The sequence below is a fragment of the Sturnira hondurensis genome, unplaced genomic scaffold (genome assembly GCF_014824575.4).
Source record: "Sturnira hondurensis isolate 20B ecotype Veracruz unplaced genomic scaffold, ASM1482457v3 Scaffold0018728, whole genome shotgun sequence".
Taxonomy (NCBI): domain Eukaryota; kingdom Metazoa; phylum Chordata; class Mammalia; order Chiroptera; family Phyllostomidae; genus Sturnira; species Sturnira hondurensis.
This window is the reverse complement of record NW_028091359.1, coordinates 8205498-8228036: the sequence shown is the minus strand read 5'-3', so window position 1 is coordinate 8228036 and position 22539 is coordinate 8205498. Positions and strand designations below refer to the sequence as shown.

Here is a 22539-nt window from a genome sequence, read left to right as displayed (position 1 = left end):
ACACCTGAAACTGGTACAGGCTTCCTCTTTCCTGAAGTGCTTGCTGCACATGGCTTACAGGAAATAACAGTCTTCATCTATCCTGCGACCTCGCCAGCTGCTCCTCCTCAGTCTCTCTTGCTGCTTCCTCCGCCTCTCCCCATCTCTACCGTTGGCCCCTGGGCTCAGTCCTGGGACTCCCGTCTTTTTTCACCTCGCATGTCGGCGTCTGTCATCACCATTCACCTGGTTGCAAAGCCTGTGAGTCGTGCAAGTTCCCTCTTTTCCTCACACTCTATTTCACATCCATTATATAAATGATATCCATATACAATTCTGATTTATAATATACGCACACATTATACCCTTGGCACAGCTAATATTTTGTTGACGTATTTACAAGTTAAAAATGATGACGTGATGATGATGATGATGATTGATGACACCAACGTAAACAACACTCACCAATTATTAAATGAAAGTTGTGCCCCAGAACAAAACAAAACAGATCCTTGTCTGCGAAACACACCCCAAGCCTGACCGCCAGCCCCCGGGCCACCGCTCCTGTCCTAGTCCGAGCCACAGCGGTCTCTCCCCAGACGACCGCAGTCGTCTGCTGACCAGCCTCCCTGCCTCCGGCACAGCCAGTGCTTCACACGGCAGCTACACCCATCTTTTCGAGTGTACACTGGGTCCTGCTCAAATGCTCAACAGCTTCCCCCAGCACTCAGAATAAAACCCAAACTGCCCCCCACAGTCCGTAGCAGCTGCTCACCGCGGCTCCTACCACTCGTTCCCTAGCTCGCCCCATTCCAGTCCCATACCAACCCGTTTCCTCTCCCTGAAGCATTCTTTTTTGACATCAGGTTTTTGTATGGGTTCCTCCTTTACTTTATGCAGGTTTCAATATCACTTTAACAAATCACTTTTAATATCCAATCACTTCTTTAGAGCCCTTCATTGATAACTGTATCTAAAGTAATACCTTATGTAGAATAATAACTTGATATAAAATAGCCACTTCACTTACAAAACCTTACCTTGCTTTATTTCATAGCAACTGTCATCGCCCTCCCTACACTACCTTCTGAGAGAACGAGGGCAAGCATGTGTGTGGGGCGGGGTCTCCCGGGCCTTGAGCACCGTGGCCCTACTTTGTTGGGCCAAAGAGTGGGCGGTACCCCAAGTACCTGGACAGTGTTGGGCACAAAGCAGTTGCTCAACAACACGTGTTAAATAATGAGTGACTTGAAAGACATGATTTCAATTTTAGATTTTTAAGGTATCCAAAGAGTGGGAATCATCCGTTAGTTTTCTCACTACGTAGGAAACATTCTTAAAATCAAGTATTCCTAAAACAAAGTATATAATACACAATTCATACTATAGTTAATGACCAGAACTGAGTTCAGCTTTGGTTTCTTAATTCCCATTCCAGATAAAGATGCCATCTGTTTTAAATACATGAGAAAAGTTGTAAGCCAAAAAGAGAGAGAGAGACTCTATCTAGCACACCTCTCACTAATTATCAGCACCCATTCTAGGAACCCAGGCTCATGGGCCCAGACCCATGGGCAGAGGCTCTGTAACTTCATAGCCCGCATCTCTGATTCGGATGCCTGAATGGGCCAGGAAATTGGCCCTGTGCTTGTTGCCTGCAGAACCAGTCTGTGCCTTGTAGCACGGCTGCCTTCCCTGGATTCATTGGTAAGAGAATAATCTGAAAGATGTGGAGCATCACTGGATCTGAAATTGCATTTGTCTTGCTCACCACTGAGGAACAAAGGGCTGATGTGCAGCTGAAGCTCCAAAATTATTTATTACAAACTGGAAAAGGAAAGCCAAACCAAAAAACTTTAAAAAGCGTATAACAAGGAAGCAAGAAGAGCAAGACAAAGATAGTAACGGGAGCATATTAGATGTATAAATCAATGAATCATATGAAAATCCATTTCAAAGAGCTTTTAGGAAGATCCACAAATTCATGGTCATTAACCTAATCTGTGACCTCAATACCAAGAACAATTTTTCACCAAGTGTTTCCGGTCAGATTGGTCACGTCTCACCAAAATGACTGCAAAAACCCATGCCCTCTTCCATTAGCTCTCCTGTCCACGTAATTCCTCCAGTCTCAGTAAATGATCTTGCCTCCTCTCTCACAAAGAAAACCCTCTGGGAATAAGAATGTACTACTACAGCTCTACAGACTTCTGTGCATCCTTCTTTCTCTCCTCACTGGTTACGCACAGGCCTGCCCCGCCCCTCCAATGCGTTCCTGGGAACCTGTACCAGGGAAGAGCGTCCCTCTATCTCCTCTGTCTCTTACTTTCTACTATATCCTTTTCCAGTGCAGATTCATGGCCCAATTTAAAATAAGCCTACGTTGTTAGCTATTTTACCTCACAAGTCTAGATAACCAACCACTGAAATATTTAGAGAGGAAAAACTGGGAATCGCATGTTACCCGTTTTTTAAATACCTCAACTGACCTTCAAATTTCCCATTTGTCTAGCTTCTATAATTTCTGTCTTACCTTAATTACTGTCTTTGCCACCAAAATATTTTAGGTTTCAAATAATGGTCCTTCAGTGTGTTTTATAATCAACAATAAATATGTATTCATTCTGGAGAATTTTACCTCTTGTTTGTCTGTTGAAATGCATTTCCCTTTAAAGGCTTTGTAGTGAAAAGAGAAGATGTAATATCTAAAATTATGATGTAACTGCCCCCCCAAAACCCCTCCATGGTTCAGGAAATCCTAGCATGCCCGCTTTGTTGTTTGTCTCCGACTTGAATGAGGTTTGTGAAAAGACAATTGGAATTGTCTTTTTGTTCCAATGTGTTATATAGGAAAGAAACAGGAAATCTTGATGAAAGCTTGGGCTTTGCAGGATATTTGTGTGAGTGTTTATCCTGTGCGTTTGATGTTTTTGTCTCCACATCTGCACATTTTATGCCTGCATTTGGGCTAAAATATTTTAAAATACCACTTTGCTTTTTTCTCTTCATTACAGTTCCTGGCATGATGCTTTCTACATGGGAGGGGCTCAAAGATTAAAACTGAATATGGAAACTTAGGCCCAGAAGGCACAAGTGATTCATTTCTCTGCATGTCTATTTCCTCATTATAAAATGTAAGGATTAAACCGGATAAGTGCTTCTAAAAATTTTCCACCAAAGTACCCCTAGCAGCAGTGAAAATGAATAGTTCCCCCTTGGGGGATCTGAGGACAAGCTGGAAGTTTCTTTGAAATGCCCTATTTTATCTTAAAAATTCATGAGAACTTTGCATTTTACAAAACAGGAAAGTCTATGTTTGTTTTAAAATAAATGTTACCTCAATAGTAAAACTATTTGCTTTCCCACAAATAATCATGTGAATCCAGCCCTCCAGGAAACACGGATGCAGCTTCACACACACCAGGCCCCGGCTCACCACCCCAGGGACCACTGCCCCAGTGGGAGAAGCCAGGGTGATCAGCATCTAAATATCCCCCAGTGTGCAAAACCATTTCAGATCTTAACATTTAAGATTTTTATCCTTTAGAGGAAAGGAAGATAAGAGACTAGAAAAATTTTCACACTTGCACTTGAACAGCCACTTAGAAGGCAGGTGGACGGCCTGGGGTAAGAAACCCCTGTGAGGAAGGCAGGTGAGTCTGCCACGGAACCAGAGATGTGTCTACGTCTGTGCAGAGACACATGGAGAGCAGAGGGGCTGGCCCTGATCTGGAAGGGAGCTCCGCGGAGGACAGCCCCTCGCATGCTCACATCCGTCAACAATCCTAACTGCTATCTCATGAGACAAACGGCTGCACATTCGAGTGATTCTTTAGGAAAGAACGACTTTGAAATGAGTCAAGACATTCCTCACAGTACCATCTACACACGGGTTCAGTTTCTGCTCACTGGAATGCCATGAGGGGTTAGAGTCAAGATGAAGAGCATGGCTCAGGTTCAGGTTCTATCACCTATTTACTATGTGGGACCTTGGGCCAGATACTAACTGGATGTGCCTCAGTTTCCAAATAGAGTATGGCAACAACAGATAAGGGTACCTCTTTCACAGAAGACTGTGAAGCTGGAAAGTGGCTGAAGTCATGGACAGTGTGTAGAAATGGCACCTGGCCCAGGTAAGGAAGGCCCTGCTAACTGTTAGCTGTTAGGACTATTATCACAGAGACTGACTGTAGCATTTCCTGAATTATAAACCTTGAATTTATAAACAGATATGCAATTCTCCCTAGTCTTACCTATGCTTGGCAAAATATCCTTATTTCTTTAAGCATTCCCTCTGACACAGTTCCACCCCTTTCTGTATTAGGGAAGCGTTCCTTCGAACTTGTTTGATTGGGTCCATCAGTGCCCTCCTTACTGTGAGTAAATGGCGTCGTCATCTTCCTGATATGACCCGACAGGTGAACAAAACCCTGCACACCATGTCTTTAACCTCTTTGGCCCCACGGTCCCGGGCACTTACATCTTCCCTGTCGCCACACCTTACACCCCTCATTTCCCTTACACCCGCTGTGCCACATACTCTCTGCTGATAATTTTCTAAACTGAAGCATGAACTTCATATTCAGCTCCAATAAACTTATTCTTAATTTCAGCTGTTTTGAGCTTCAGAAAACTACTTTTCATCTTTTCCGTAAGAACTATTCCTCTGACCTCAGAACAAGAAGGAAACTACTTCTGTGTCATCACTTAGTAACTGAGACCTAGCAATCACACGGCGAGTTGACACGAGTCATTCAGAGAGGGCCCTTTAAACTACCATGTAACCACATAAATGTACCGACATCTAAATCATATTTTCCTATATTTCCTTTATGAAGGGCCATGTCAGGTGGTTCAGTGAAATCCAGGTATATTGCATCTACTCCTCTTTCCTTATCTACCAGCCTGGCCACCTGGTTCAAAGAAGGAAATGAGCCTAGTTTAATGGCTCCATGTTTAATGAATGTGTGCGGGCCTATAGGGACCACAATCATATGCCTATCCTTTCTCCTAATAAACTTTCACAGAACAAAACAACAACCAAAAATAAATAAATAAATAAACCCTTTAACATGGGGGGAATACTGTTCCAGTTAACAGAAATTTCTGCTGAAAAAAGATTTTAAAAATTATGTATTATTGGCCCTGGCTCGTATAGCTCAGTGGAGTGAGTGTAGACCTGTGAACCAGAGGACTGCGGTTCGATTCCCAGTCAGGGCACGCGTCTGGGTTGCAGGCCAGTTCCCAGTGGCGGATGCACAAGAGGCAACCATACATTGATATTCTCTCCCTCTCTCCTTCCCTTCCCCTCTAAAGATAAATAAATAAAATCTTTTTTAAAATTATGTATTCTTATCATATAGATAAATATTATCCTAAAATCGACTAGCTCACATTCCTGTCTCTATGCCTGGAGTCTTCATTCTCAGCATCGATTCTAATGAACGGGCCCAAAGACACGGGAAGGGTAAAAATGGGTGAACCCTGTCCCAACCTGAGGGGTCCTTGGGTGGGTTTCATCGAGTTCCTGTTGTAGGTTTGTATAACATTTATATCATTTATCTCTTTTTCATGAAGATGAAGTACAGAAAAATTGAGGAAACAGAGTATGGTTTTCATTAGTAGTATCAACTCTTTAAAGAATTAATCAATTTTCCTTTAAGTATTTTTTAACCAAGACTATAAAAGACAAAAGTTCAGGAGATTTTTAAATCTACCCTTCTGAGAAAAGCCTTTGAAGCTTTTCTTTCAAATGAATTTATATGCGTGTATTTTTACATGAACAAAGTGACTGTCACATTAAAAAGGAGAATGCCACTGTCACAATATGGAAAGGGGTGAGGGGTATAAAAAATCAACAGTGATTCTATCATCTGACAAACAATTAATGTCATTGTTTAAATATTTCTGTCTGATTTTCAAGGTTAAGGATAATTGAGCCAGAAGTGTGAACATTCTTTATGACTCTTGTTAGATTAGTTTATAATGTCACTACCAAAAAGGCTGCATTAATTTCTAATGTCACTACCTATATATGAAAAAACCAATTTTACTAAACTTCTGCCAACTTTAGATGGTACATTACTGTCAATTCTAATTTGAATTTTATTAACACCAAGGCTGAAGATGTTTCTACATGATCATTTACTCAGTTCATTTCTTTTTTTTTTCTCCCTTGCAAGACAATCCAGATAATGAAAACAACAACAACAAAAGAGAGCCAAGCTTTTGTCTTTATAACTCTTTTCCCTCTGAAAATAACTTAGGTATTTTTGCCAATATTTTAAGATCAAAACAACAACATAACAACCGAAGGTTACACGTCAGATCAGACCTCCTTCATGGGACTCAAGCACTCCACTACTTGCTATCACTAAGCGCGGAAATGAAATTCAGTAATCAGTAATCACAACTGGTTCATTAGTTCTTGATCTAAAACCCACTGAATAGGGGATTTAATATAATAATGAAAAAATTATTCAGGTATCCAAACGAAAAAGGTTCAAATAGTGTCTTTAGAAAAAATTTTCTAAAATGACTAAATTAATTAACATTTTTTCAGATGTTAGGAAAACAAGGCAAGAAAATTAGACAAACAAGTAAAAATTAACAGCCATCTTAAATATGTCAAGAATTAGCAGGAATACATTTCTTAAAAGACAAAAATAAAAACTTTTTTATTAATAAGTTAGTGGCAATGAGAACAAAATCTAAATTGATTGCGCTGCCCCCTAGGTCCTCATCTTCCCCTAACTCTGCTCTCACTTCCCAGGCTGGAACCTTCTCCTCTACACTTCTGCTCAACCAGCCTCTACTGTCATTTTTGTTCCTTCAGCACTCCCAGCTTGCTCTCATCTCAGGAGCCTGGAATCTGCTCCCCTTCCAGTCTGGAATATTACTCCTCCAGAGACCTCCTGGGTGGCTCCTCCCCAGCTTTCATTCTTCTCAGCACAAGGGTCCCAGCTGCCAGGGCTTCCCTGAGCACCGACCAATGCTGCAACCTCCTTCCCACCCTCCACCTGGCCAGGCCTATGAGCACACCCTCTTTTCTTTGCATGTGACTCTTTGAAATTATTTCCTCTTATATTTCAGGCCTAGGAAACTTGTTGGTCCTCCTTATTGCTTTGCCCCATTTCAGTAGCAGTATCTGGTACATAGTAGGCACTCAAAACTATTTCTTGAATAAATGAATAAATAGAACTGGTGTTTTGACCGGAATAGCACTCAAAAATCACAATAAATGCTTCAATTAAACATTCAGATTTAAAAACTGTCAGAATATAAATCAGTGGAGATTAAAATTCTTTGTTTCTGGATTTTATTGAAACAAATATTTTAAATATTATAAATATATTGGTAATAATGTTCTAGGGATATTTTCATTGTGCAGAGACATTGTGATATAGAGATTATAGGTGCATCGAAAATCGACGGCATCACCGAAACGAAAGACCTACCTGCTGCTCGTATCGCTGCTCAGCATCCTCCAGCTGCCGCAAAAACTCCTTTGATTGTTTCTCACGAAGAGACTTGGATCTGGTTAGATCTGCTTCCACTTTTTCCATCTATACCATTAAAAAACCAAATATCCAGTGTTTAAACCCAAAGTTATGCTCCATGTTTTTATTTGTCCCTCCACTAAAATTTTAAACACCTCACTAATCATAATGATGAATTTAAAAAAGATAAAATATATATCAGTTATTTTGGTATATTTTAATGGTTTAAGTGAGGAAAATTAAAAATTAATATATAAATGACTAAGTTCTAATATTATAAAAATACTGTAATAGAAATATAATTTTCAACATTCAAATATTTATTCAACAAAATTTTATTGATTAAGGTTTCAATATGTGCTAAATGGGAGAAATATCTGCAAACCACACACCTGATAAGAGACTGGTATCTAAAATGCAGGAAGAACTCTTACGACTCCTAATAAATCAGCAATTAACCCCAATTTTAAAATGGGCAAAGGAACTGAAGAGACATTCTAGATATACAAGTGGATAATAAGTATATGAAAACACGCTCAACATCACTGTTACTAGGCAATTTCAAAATGAAACAACGACAAACCACTTTGCATCCCCAAGAACAGTTACAGTCAAAAAGGCTGATAATAACAAGCGTTGGTGAGATGTGGAGAAGGACGGGCCACTGGGGGGAGTGTACGATGATGCAGCTACCTCAGAAGAGAGTGTGGCAGTCTCTCAGAAGGTCAAGCAGAGAGCTACCGAATGAACCAGGAATTCCAGTACCAGACAAGAAATGAAAACACACACCCACACAAAAACTTGTATCACATGTTCGGAGCAGCATTATTCATAATTGAAAAGGAAGCAACAACCCAAATATCTGTCTTTTATGAATGGATAGACAGTGTGGTACAGATGTATAATTATTCAGTCATAAAAAGAAATGAAGTACTAATACACGCCACATGGATGAAAACATGTTAAGTGAAAGAAGACAGTCAGAAAAGACCATGTATTGGAAAATTCCATTTATATTAAATTTCCAGAACAGGTAAATCCATAGAAATAGAGTAGATTAGTGGTTGTCTAGGATAAAAGAAGGTTGGGGGTGGGGGGACTGCTTCAGAGTATGACTTTTCTTTGGGGGGCAATGAAATCTATAATCATGGTGATGGCTGCACAACTCTGTGAATATATTCAAAGCCATTGAACTGTATATGTACAGGGAGTGAACTGTGAGTATCTGAATTACATCTCAATAACGCTGTTCTAAAAAGTGAAAGTCAGACTCCACCACAGTCTGTGAGGCCTCTCGTGACCCAGCCCCAGTGCTCCCTCTCGGCGCATCTCCGCTCCCCTCCACATCACCACCACGCCAGCACACCTGCCTCCTAGCTAGGCGGATGGCAGGCCAGGGATGCTCTCACCTTATGGGCTAGACTCCACCCCTGCCACAGAGAGTCGCATAACTTCTCAAAAATTCAAAAAAAAGTTGAGTATTAGGGGAAATGAGCCATGAAAATGCTTCCTTCACAATTTTTCATGTTACATTTTCAAAAAACCATTCAAGTGCACTATACAGCATGATGAAATTCTAAGGTTCTAAGAATGAAGATGTTCAGTGAGAAGTAGCCACTTTCACTGGATGAGAACAAATGCATTCTGCCCGCCCCCACACTACTGCCGTCTCCCAACACCTTAAGTATTTTGGAGTATTTAGGGCAGGGGTGTCAAACTCATGTTCACCAGGGGCCACATCAGCCTCGCGGTGGCCTTCAAATGGCCAAATGTAATTTTAGGACTGTGTAAATGTAACTACTCCTTAACTGTTAAAGAGATGAAATTACACTTGGCCCTTTGAAGGCAACAGCAAGGCTGATGTGGCCCCCAGTGAACATGAGTTTGACACCTGCCGATTTAGATTACGGCATTATATTTAGCATCGAAGTATTTCCTTATAAAAAGCAAAGACAGCAACACTGATACTATTAAGTTATTAGCTTGTAAATTCAATGAACCTCTAAGATTATTAATCCATAGGTCATCAGTATTATGGTCAAAAATAAATTTGCTAAGAAATTATCAAAGGAAGCACACAGTCAAGCCCACTGTTTTCCTTTGTCTCTAACCCAAGAAGTGGGTTTCAAGGATCTCCTGCCACGCTGTTCACATTACACCTCAAGCAGGTGGCGCCTCCATTTGTTCTCAGCAATCGACACCCCCTACACTCCCACATCCGGGGCACTTCCCAAACAAGCCGTGCCTAGCCCGCCACCAGGAAAGCCCCTCTGTGTCTTCCCTCATCCAAACAGTCATGGATCTTCAAGGCTGACTGAAGTCTCCTCTCCTCTCTGAGGCGTTCTCTAATCTCATCGACTGACAGAAACGCCTTCCTTGTCTCTGTGCTCTAGGACTTAACATCTTTATTTTTCTAGGACATTGTTTTTTTTCTCTGTAGTATTGAAGTGCTTCAAATGTTTGGGCTCTGTGTATTCACTTAGGTGAATTACACAAAGAGGAACTATGACATAATTTTTTCTTTTGTATCTTAATTATTAACCAATTGCTTTGGTATGCAGAATAAATATGTATTCAGCTCTTACGGATGAATGAAAGGGCAGACAAAAGCAAAAGGGGAAGAAAAAAGATAAATCAAGGTAGAAAGACATGGTTTGTTTAGTATTTTTTAGAGAGATCTTTACATGAAATTAATTTTGGATTCTTTTTTCTCTTTAGCACAGGTTAAATATTAAAATAAATAATAAATATTTAAATATTCTAAATATCAAATAGTTAAATTAAAATTAAGAGCTTTACATACTCAAAACTTGTAAAATATAATATTTTCTATCAAAAAACAATTATTCTCTATAATAAAAATAGCAGACAATTTAAAACACATGAAAGGCCTTTTATGCCTAAACATTAAGAAAAATTCAAAATAAAGAACTGTATTATAAGATAATGAAATACATGTTATTTTAGAGTATACTAACCGAGAATGCAAAACCCCACTCCATTCTTATTCCACAATTTAAAAAAATAAGAAACAAGGCTTGTAAAATACTTAGTCTGTATAGACATAGAGAGTTCTCAGTTGCCATTGAGACAAAAGATTCTGCTTCTTCATACATCATTCCATATTCCATTCAACTTCGAGTGTTTGAAAAAAACAACAATATATTCCTTTATTATGTAACTCTGGTGTCCAAAAACCTCAGAGGAAAACTTGCTGGTCAACTTAGGAGCAGATAAAGGCTTGCGTGTGTTTCTGTGAATGGTGAGTGTTTAAAGAGTAAGAAAAGAGGTGCTAAATTTTTCTAACATGGTGCCTCATGCAATACTCTAGTTACATGTTAAAGAAAACCCAAGCATCCACAGCTTAGAACGCATAGGCCCTTTATGTTTTCTTCATGTAACAAAAAGTTCAAGAATGGGCTGCTATGTCTGGCAGTTCAAAGATGTCAGGGTTAAGGTCTCTGCAATTCAACCTTCCCATAACGGCTGTGAAGCGGCTTCTGCAGCTCTGAACATCTGGGAAGGACGGGGCCAAGGGGGGAGGGGAAGGGAAAAGGGCCAAGGGCCCATGTTAGCCGAGTCAAATGCCCTTTTTAAGGGGCTTTCCTGCAGATTCCTGTCAATAGCAAATTAATTATGCTGTTTGCATCTCATTCACTGGAACAATATTAATAAAAGACAAGGTAAGAGATAGCAGTTTTGAAGCTGTGTCTAATGTTGCCATAAGTAAACCCAGGGCTCTATCGCAATAGTAAGACGGTCTGACTGTGGGAGTGGGGGCTGGGCTGCAAAGGGGGAAACCATTGGGACAAGTGTAATAGAAAAAATAAGAACTTAAAAAATTTACAATCAAAAACCTTAAAAATAAAAAAGATAAACTAACAATAACAAAAAAAGAAAGTTGAGTGAATGCTGGACAGCATTTGGCAGTCTCTGTCAAATACGGTCATAAGTGAATGCTCTTCCTCTGGTCGAGTATCCGTGTTATTATATTGAATAATTTGTCAAGTATGATTCCTATTGTACAAGTATTTACCTGTATAAAACTATGTAATTCAAAATATATTTTAATGCATTTAACACATATTTAGATAAATTATAAGAAAATGTCTTGCATATATTTTCAGATATGTACAGACACACATTAAGTACCTAAGTAGGTAGCTAGGCAGGTATAGGTAGGTAGGTAGACGGACAGACGACCGAACAGATAATTATTTCTGTGCCTTTAAGACTAAGAACTAACACCCTTACCAACGAAAATCAATGAACACAACACCCAGTTACAGCTAGTCCTTTGTGGGAGGTCACGGTGAACTGATACGAGAGGCTGCCCTTTCGTTGCTGATTTGTAGCCGATTTTCCAGCTCTTCTGGACGAGGACTTTTTGTTCAGAACCTGAACTGCACACACCTTCTTGCACTCTGAGGTTGCCTTTTCATTTTCTACTCTTCTCTTAGTGAACAGAAGCTTTGTTTTTTTTTAACTTTAATGAAGTTAAATTTAATAATATTCTTGTTTATGCCTTTTTGTTTCTATTTAGAAAATCCTTGCTTAGCAGTTCCAACTATCAAAAATGTTCCTACGTTTTCATCTGAAGGCTTTATTGTTTTACCTATGACTGTATATCCACAGTCCTAGAATTCGCTACGTAAATGGAGTAAGAAAAGGGGCAAGATGCTTGTTTTTCCACATGGCCATCCACTGGACAGTATCTACTAAATGACTGTTCTTTCCCTGCTGCACTAAAGTACTTCCTTTGATGGGAATCAGACTGAGTCCACCTTCGGTTTCTCTGTTCGGTACCGCTGGTCACCGTTGCACCAAAACTGCACTGTACTAATTACTACAGCTTTGTGTCAGTCCCAGTGCCCGCAGCAGAAGTTCTCCGGTCACGTCCTCCCAGACTGCCATCGCTATTCTGGGCCCTTTGCATTTTCACGCACATCTCAGAACCAGCTTGTCAGCTTCCCTCACTCCCTTCCAAAAAGCATTGCTAACATTCTGATTTTTAGAATTGTGTGGATTCTGTAGATTTAGGGAATGACATTTTTATAACATTTGAGTCTTCAAATCCATAACATGATATGTCTCTCAATTCACTTAAGTCTTCTTTGGTTTCTCTTAATAATATATTCTAGTTTCCCAAACCGAGGCCTTATACATCTTTTGTTATTTTCAGGTAAGTGAAGCTTCCTGGTACTATGATGTCATTTTCAAAGTTTATTTTCTATTTGTTGATTACTGATATAAAGAAATAAAAATGAATTGTATATCTAACCTAATGGTTAATGACCTTGTTAAATCAAATACCAGTAACATTTTAACAAGTAAACATTTGACAAATTCATAGTTATACAAAGAAGCCATTGTGCAAATAAATGTGTAACTCTCTGGGCCGCCTTGGATGTATGTGCCTCCTCTGTGTTGTCTTAATGACCTATTTATTCCATTAGTTATACCACCGATTACAATCATACACTTCTAAGCATTAGTCTGTTACACAAGCTACCAACGTCTTAATCTCTAAATTCCCAGGATCTACAACAGTGGGTAATATAGAACAAGTGTTCATAAATTTTTGATAAATAAATGGAAGAAGAAATCAAGTCCATTGAATCCTTGGCCAATAAGTCATTAAAACAGTTGAAGTATTAAAAATTAATAATGTTACTATTTTCACAATTGATAACCATTAAAATCAGCAAAATACAGAAAGAATGACAATTTCTGGTCCAATGTTCACATCAATTTTTTTGGTTTATTTTTCTTCTGCATAACATCACCGACGAACATTATTAGGGAAAAGTTTCACTTACTACTCCATTAAGCATTTAAGGATAAAAGTGAAAATTTCTTTCAATAGTCAGTTTCTGAAGGGGGGTTGTTTGTTTAATATTGTTTTTCAAAGCCAAATACTTGTACATATTCTTTGGATGCTGTCATTGCAGTGAATTAACTATCACAATACTGAAACATTTAAATATAATACTGGAATTCTACCTTTGCTATCTAATCTCGGGTAAAGACAAAATTCCAAATGCTAGAAGGGTAGAGAGATTTTTCATTGCCATCAAAAAGAAACTGAGAGAAAATGCTTCAATTCATACTGCATCTATCATCTTAAACTGGGTCTCAAAAAACTTACTTAAAATTACATGAGCCAGCCCGACCCTTAGAGGACAAGAGGACAAAGGCCTGGTCACATTGAGTGGTTTGTACGCTGATGATTCTTTCCTCCTTTAAGTGTTTGTTATCCATCCACACTTAATGGCACAAATATATCCAGATGGCATTCTTCCTTCCTGGTAACTAGAGAATGTTTTTTCATTAAGTCAACAGCAATAACAGGATGATGAACTAAACATATAATCCCTAAGAATGTAAAAAACTGCTAACCAGCTTCAGCGGTACCGGGAGCCAGAAGAAACCTCATTAGTCAATAGCAGTGTTTTACAATTTTGTTTTCATGGCAGAATCAGTGGGGTTTTCAAGTACAAAGCTAATATCATGTACCTCATGATTATAAAGAAAAAGGAATAAAATTTAAAGCCAGATATTCAGCAGCAAATATCATTTAATGAGGGTGTATTGTCAAGAGGAGAAAACTTCACTACAAAAGTGAGTTGGCCAGTGGAAGACCCCGGAGAAACTGATTCGCAGACATGCGTGTAGTCAGTTTGCGAGACTGAAAAGTTTCACTTTAGAATTGCTGCCAATACTTCAAGAAACATAGCTGTCTTTTCCAATCATTTATGTTTCACAGAGAATAGGTACATAGAAAACACCATTCCTTTTAAAAATGTGATTTTATATTTATACATATATAGGAATAACTCCAATAGAGTATTAAATTTTCCCAATTAAAATATATATATTTCACACAACTAATTGCTGACAGCGAACACTTAGAGTGGACTTTACCTTTGGAGTAAAAATTAAGTTTTTAAAGAAATCATAAAAAAAGCGTTCTTCCAAGTAAAAGAAACAGTATAAAGCTATTTTTTAAGTCTGTTCCATTTTCTCTCATGGGCCTCATTTTTGAAACAGCAACTCACTTTCAAAAACAAACACAGAGCTTTTATTTTTTTAAATTCAAATCCCATTGTCTGCTGTCTGCAGCAGTTTCCAAGTGGAAAAGATGCCCTAAGCTCTGCTGGCTTTTACACAAAAGATTTTAGTAAGAAGAGAAAACAGCAGTTCCAAACAACAACAGAAAAGGAAGACTGTTAATAATATGGGCTATGGAAAAATCTGAAAGAATTATGACTCTAAATAATGAGTCTGCTGATTGATTTTCTTCTGGAATTTGTCACACCACATTCACACTTTTTAATCAACTGATAATCGGGAACAGAGGAGCTCTGATCTGCTATGTCTTGACATACATAGTTTATTCAGCATTAGTTAAAATTTGCCTGGTAAGAATTATTTGATTTGTGAATGAGCCTATCTGTAAGAATTCTATTATAAATGGGGCTCTTTATTATCGAACTCACACCAAAGGTGCTTTCTCTACTTCAGACCTTCAACCGCATTTGGTAAAACTATTTACGACTAAAACCACTGAACAACATGTATTCAGCAGAAGACAATCAAAAGAATTTCCTGCTTAGAGGTTGCCATCAGGATTTTTTCAAGGAGTCTGAGACCAGCCTCACTGGACAGACCAGGCCTGGTGAGGACTGCTCACAATGACAAGACACATGTGTAGGGTTGGAAGGGCAGAAAAGGGGATCCCAGAGGTATGCACCGAGCAGGCTTTTCCATTAGATCATTTAACCTGTGCCTATGCAATACAGATGCGATACCCAGAAGCCTAGAATGCCTAAATACATGAACTCACAACATCAAGAAGTGATAGAGTCAGATTGTTCTTGTGGGGGATGTGGTGGTGAAGGTACATAGCAGACAGACCAAGAACCAGGCACAGAACAGAAGAGTCACAGATATGGCGTGGACCAGCAAAAGCGTGGTTCCAGAATCAATCCCACCAACAGTATCTTTCAGCCCTGGCTTTCTTATTTTCTGACAGTCTCATTTTGTGGCTGGATAAGGCTCCTAATTTAATGGTTTCCAAGAGGGCATTACCTTCAGGACTTTCAGGTTTGCCACACAACTCTTAGACTTCTTTTTATCCTAAGGTTTTTTGTATGAGTTTGCACATTTTCCCAAACTTTATTGACATATTTTTTCTAATTTTTCACTATTAACAAATAACACCAGGATAAATACCCTGAACACACTTAGTAGTCTTGAAAAATAAAGTCCTAGAAGTGGAACAGGTGAACAACAAACCACAATGTTGAACCAACCCTTCAGAAAGGTTATATAACTTTATACTCCCTCCAGAAATACACGGATTTCCACCCATGTGTTAGCTGAAAAAGTGATCATTGCTACTTTAGTTTACTTTTTAAAAAATTTACTGGTGAAAACAAATATTTCTTTTTTTTTTTTCAATTTTTTTATTTAATTATTTTTCAAGTACAGTTTTCAGTCTATTACTCCCATCCCATAAAACAAATATTTCTTATTGTCAGTTTCCACAGGAAGTGTATGGGGATTTTGATAGTAATTGCCCTAAATCTACACATCAGTTTGTGGAGAGCTGCCATCTTGAAATACTGAGTTTTCCAATCCGGGAACCCAGAACAGCTCTCATTTATTTAGATCTTTTAAAATTTCTCTTATTATTTTATAGTTTTCAATGCATAAGTCTACAATAAACTTAAAGAGTTTATTTGTAGTTTATTTACAAATAAACTTAAGCAGTTTATTTGTAAACTGTTTATTTACAAATAAACCAATGTTTCACTGGTTTATTTGTAAATGTTTGATTCTTTTTGCTGCTTGTGAATTGTCTTCTTAATTTCAGGACTTTCAGGTCCTGAAATTTCATTAATTTCATTTTCAGATATTTCATTGCCAGTATATAGAAGCATGACTGAATTGTGTTTATTGATTTTGCGTCCTTCCAACTCGTGTAAATCATTAATTAATTTTAGCATTACTTTTATGGACTTTCACAATATAGGATCATGACACCTGAAGACATTTGTACTTCTTTCTTTCCAATCTGGTTTTTGTTTTTTGCCTTACTACACTGGCCAAAATCTCCCATTACAGTGTTGAATGAGGGTGGCAAAAGCAAACATCTTTTCCTTGTACTTAGGAGGAAAACCATCAAGTGTTTCCACATTAAATATATTAGTGATAGACTTTCCATAGATGTCTTTATTCTATAATATTGAGTAAGTTCACTTTTAGTCCTAATTTGTAAAATTTTTAAAAAAATTATGAATAGACTTCCTCCAAGATGGAGTCATAGGTGGAAACACTGTGCCTTCTCCCACAACCAAGTTTGAATACAATAAAGGTTTGGAGAACAGACACAGCCAAAGAACAGAAAATTGAATTATATGGAAGTCTGACAACAATGAACCATCCAACCAGGACGGTAAGAGGGGCGGAGCCAGCAGCAGAGCAGGGTCGGGCAGAACAGATCCCCCAACCTAGGTGCGCAAGTGGCCTGGACCCAGTCAGGGTGTGGGGCAGACTGACCACGGTCGCACATTCGAGCACAGTGAGACGGACCACGCAGGCCCAGGGGGCGAACCCAGGGGGCAAACCCAGTGGTGGAGGGCTGACGGCGGTGGCACACTCACATGCAGTGGGATGAAACTCGAGGGCCCCAGTGACAGTGGCAGCTGCCGCATCTGTGGGGGCTGAGGCGGGAGGCAGCAGACGGGACGCCATTGCTCCTTTGACCCCACCCCCACATACAGCCTCACAACCCAGCGACTGAGTTGCCTGCTCTGGTGAACACCTAGGGCTCCCATCCTGCTATGGAACAGGCATGAACAGCCCAAAAGATGGCGCAAGAAGAACTCAAAGTCCCAGAGCCGATAACTCTAAGCAACCGAGAAATTGCCAGCCTCTCAGAAGCACAGTTCAAGACACTGTTTATCAGGATGCTCACAGAACTGGTTGATTATAGTCACAAATTAGAGGAACATATGAAGGCTAAACTAATTGAAATGAAGGGAGATGTCCGGTAAACCAATAGTGATGGAAAGGAAACTGGGACTCAAATCAATGGAATGGACCAGAAGGAAGAATGAAACATCCAACCAGAAAAGAATGAAGAAATGAGAATTCAAAAAAATGAGGAGAGGCTTAGGAACCTCCAGGACATCTTTAAATGTTCCAACATCCGGATTATAGGGGTACCAGAAGGGGGAAAGAAACAGCCACGAGTGGAAAACTTAGTTGAACAAATAATAAAGGAGAACTTCCCCAGTCTGGCAAAGGAAATAGACTTCCAGGAAATCCAGGAAGCCCAGAGAGTCCCAAAGAAGTTGGACCCAAGAAGGAACACACCAAGGCACATCATAATTACATTAGCCAAGACTAAAATGAAGGAGAGAATCCTAGAAGCAGCAAGAGATAAGGGGACAGTCACCTACAAAGAAGTACCCATCAGACTGTCAGCGGATTTCTCAGAAGAGACCTTACAGGCAAGAAGGGGCTGGAAAGAAGTATTCCAAGTCATGAAATCCAAAGACTTACAGCCAAGATTGCTTTATCCAGCAAAACTTTCATTTAGAATGGAAGGGCAGATAAAGTGCTTCTCAGATAAGGTCAAATTCAAGGAGTTCATCATCACCAGGCCCTTATTATATGAAATGCTAAAGGGACTTGGCTAAGAAAAAGAAGATGAAAAATATGAACAGTGAAAGGACAGCAAACTCACAGTTATTAACAACCACACCTAAAACAAAAGCAAACCAAGAGGACAGCTAGATCAGGAGTGGAACCATAGAAATGAAGAACACATGGAGGGTTAGAAACAGGGGGGTGGGAGGGGGAGAAGGCACAGAAAATAGCATAGATAGTAGGTAGAAAATAGATAGGGGGGAGGGCAAGAATTGTGGGGGAAATATAGAATCTAAAGAACTTGAGACACATGGTTGTAAACTAAGGGGGGGAGAGAATGGTGGGGGAGGGGGTGTTCAGGTGGAGGGGAATGAAGAGGGGAATAGAACAACTGTAATGGTATAATCAATAAAATATATTTTAAAAATTATGAATAATGTTGAACTTTCTCAAATGTTTTTCCTTTTTAAGTGACAGATTTTTTTTCAAAGATTTCATTTTTAGAGAGAGGGGAAGGGGAGAGAAAGTGAGAGAGAGCAACATCATTGTGGGAGAGAAACATCAGCTGGTTGCCTCTCATACCTGCCCCAAGCAGGAACTGAGCCCACAAGGCACATGCCTTGAGAGGGAATCAAACCGACAACTTTTCATGTTGTGGAACCACACTCAACTGACTGACCCACACAGGCCGGGGCAAGATTTCTTTTATATCTTAAATACAAGTTTTTACAAAATTTTGTGATTTTTTCTCCCATTCTTTAGCTTGCCTGACTTCCTTTTGTTGTTTTTTAATGGTATCTTTGAAAGAGGAAAATTTTTTAATTTTGGTGAAGGCTAATGTAGCAACTTTAATTGAAATTTAATTTCTGGTTTTACTGCATTGTGGTGAAAAAATATATGCTCTCTGTCATGTGAAGTTTTAGAAATACATTGGTTGGTTGTTTCCCTCTGCTCTACTGAGTTCCTAACTATTCCCTGGGAGTAGAAATTTAATGCATTGTATTCAAAGAGCAGAAAGCAGAAAGATAGCCATTCTGTTAACTGTTATTTGAGCCTCCTGTTTATTTTTTCCCATCTGTCAAAAATGGAGAAAATATCAATATTAAAACATCCATGATTATTTATGTCAATTCTCCATATATTCCTAATGCCTTTTCACATTTGATTAAGTATTCTTGCCTTTTAGCATGCAAAAACATATCTTCCGTCCAGTTTATGGATATGACCAATGTTAACTTGTGCAATAGCGTTACATCTTTCTTTCTTTTTATCTGAATACAAGTGATGTAGTTTCATCAGCTTAATTTAACATAATTAAGATAATTTTTAACATAATTTTTATGTGACTTTTGGTAGGGTCTTTTACCATACAAATAGCATATACATGGATTTAAATCAGCTAACCTGTACCTTTTTTACTAGCAAAATTTAACCTATTAATATTTATTATTACAATTACATACTGTGTCCTATTTTGGACATTTTATTCTGTTTCTGCCACTGCTCCTTTGGCAATATCTCCTCTCAAGTTTTGCTTCTATCTTCTCAATACTTTTATGAGAATGTAACATCTTGTTAATTTTATTAATGCCTATGTGTATGTATTTCAAAATTATTTTAACCTGCATTCCCCTAATTTTAAGAATCTTCCGAGTCTCAGCCCTTCTCCAGCCGAGTGTCTGAGCGGACTGCGCTCCTCTCGCCCCCGCACCACCCACCGACTGCTGCTTGATCCTTGTTCACGCCTCCCAGGGATGCTGAGTTCAGTCATTCTTGAATCTGTGTTTTCTACTTCATATACCTTCTTTTTTGAGAATCAATAAACATTAACATTGAACTGGATTTCTAACAGTTCAATCTGTTTTTGATTTGTTGGATTCCATTGTTCTCAACTCACCCTTTAATATGATGGATTCCCCGTGTGTGTGATGCCTTTTGCTTCATCTCTGGATTGTCTGATGTGCTCATACAATTTTTTCCAGAAAAGAGAGAACTGGTACACATTATGTGAGCACTTACTAAGAAAATGTTTTTCTGTTGATTTTGCAAGTGAAAAACTCCTCGGTTATGTACAAATTAGGTCATACCTGTCTCCTTCAATACTCTGAAACATAACTCCAGTATTTTTCTATATTTTTTGTCAGTTTCATCCTACTTAGAAACTTGTAGGATTTTCATTTTATCCTTACTTCTATTTGAAGTTCAATTATTTTTCCAGATTGTATCCAGGATTCATTGCATTAATTGCACTTGATCTGTGGTCTCTTTCCTACAGATCATTACAGATCTTATAAAGGTACTGCTTTTCTGAAACTTTTTTTCTGATTTATAAGAAGATCATTTTCAGAACTCTGCTTTTCCTCTATGACTACTAGATACAAATATCTTTTTCTTCTCCAACAGAATGTTTTCACAAGTCCCACTATTGCTTGCTTGTTTATCCTCCTTACTTCCCCATGAATTCTGTGATGCATTAATATGGCACCGTCAGCCCCGAGCGGTGCATTTACCAAGCCGAAGGTGCCTGTGAGTCTCAGCTTTTCTCAGAAAGTTGTCCTGTCGGCCCTGGCAGTTTCAAACACCTCATTTTGAGCCTTAACTGTACACTTGAAACTTGCCAGGGTCCCCTTCTTCAGTGTTTTCTGTAATCCTTTAAATGTTAAGCCAACCAGAGAGTTTCCCATCCAGCTCCACTGCGTAGTTGGACCAGACACACTCTCTAAGCCCTGGGCTCTGACCATACAGGGAGCTGGGAAGGTCTGTGGCTAGAACCCAAAGTCACACTCAGCACCCCCTCTCGGCAGCAGTCTAGGTTTTGCCCTAGGCCGTGTGGGGGGAAGCAGAGAATGAGATCTCAGACCCTACTTGCAGGACCCAAATTCACACAACTCAATGTGAACAGAAATCTGAATGAAGAACGTAACAACAGGAAAACACAGTTCCTGCTAGTAAAGCCTACAGGGGTCAGTCATCAACCCTGCATGGGGATGTGTGCACACCCAGTCACAGTGCGCGTGGGATTCCTGAGACAGGTGGCTCCAGCTAAAAATGCAATCACCAGCAAGTGTGGCAACATTCTTTATAATCAAGAAAACCTGAAAATAAACTAGATACTCTTGAATCATGGAGCTGATAAATAAAAGATGATATATTCATACGATAAAATGCACTCAGTGTTAAAAGCACTGATTGCATTAAATCAACATAGTCGGGGTACAGATTTAAAATTAAGTATAAAAGAGCAAACATGACTGATAAATAAAATCTGTAGTATTCATCTAACTTTTTAAAAATAGAAGCACAGTCCTGGCTGGTATAGCTCAGTGGATTAAGCACAGGCCTGTGAACCAGAGGATCGTGGTTCAATTCCCAGTTATGGCCACATGCCTGGGTAGTAGGCCAGTTCCCAGCAGGGGACACACAAGAGGCAACCATACATTGATATTTCTCTCCCTCTCTCCTTCCCTTCTCCTTTAAAGATAAATAAATAAATAATTTTAAAAAATAGAAGCACAAAAATGCATACAACATACAATGTGATATATGCATATAAAATAATAGAATGAAATATTACACACTAAATTAGTTACAGTCATATTTTTCCAGTGGTGGAGAGGAGAGGGTGATGTGATTAGACATGAATAACAAAGCAAACTGAAGGTCATCTGTAATGTCTAGTTTAAATAAACAGTTAACAGCTGTTGATTCTGCACAATGGGTACCTTGATGTTTGTTTCCTTTATTCTTTGTCAATTTTTAAATTTTCTCTTAAAATTAAAAAACATACCCCTTAGCCTTTACAAGAACTGAAGACAGCCTCTGCCTCCGTGAACTGCCAATGGAAAATAATTTGCTGTCGCTGATCAATAAAGCACCATTTATGGAACAGAAACAAACACAGACACGGCTAGCTCGAACCCTTGCCCCACAAAACCCGAGTGCTTGTGGGATGTTCCCCGTCCACTGAGCTGCACTCCTGGACTGAGATGCATTCTTGCATTTGCTACACTTGTAGATGCAATTTTAAAATGATTATTCTGGCACTGATTTAAGGACAAATCAAGGAAACTTAATGGAGGAAAGAACCCATCTCCTTGCCTGCACGGATCCAGGTGTTTCTCCAGCGTCTCCTTGCACTCACTGCCACCAGGCAGCCGCAGATCACTGTGCACCACAGAGCTCTGCACCACAGCCAGGTCCCTCCACATGCTCTGCAGGGGGTGGGGTGGGCCTCCGGCGGACCCCCTTCCACCGGGGCTTCTGGTCTAGGCCACTAGGGGCCACCTCTTTCTTTGAGGCTCTGGGGGAGGCGGGTGTCCTCTGCCAAAGCTAATAACCCGTTTCTCATTCTGAGTTCCTAGAACCCAATGGAACGCTTAATTTTGGTAAAACGTTTTTTAAA

General features: G+C 39.3%; 1 protein-coding gene across 2 annotated transcripts in view; it reads right to left on the bottom strand.

The window, feature by feature from the left end:
- CEP112 (centrosomal protein 112) overlaps positions 1-22539 on the bottom strand; it is a 340946-nt gene that overhangs the window by 189315 nt on the left and 129092 nt on the right. For both annotated transcript variants that reach the window (XM_037070013.1, XM_037070012.1), the window contains exon 19: positions 7437-7544. In XM_037070013.1, coding sequence (XP_036925908.1) covers positions 7437-7544 — 108 coding nt within the window. The remainder of the gene's footprint in view (positions 1-7436; positions 7545-22539) is intronic.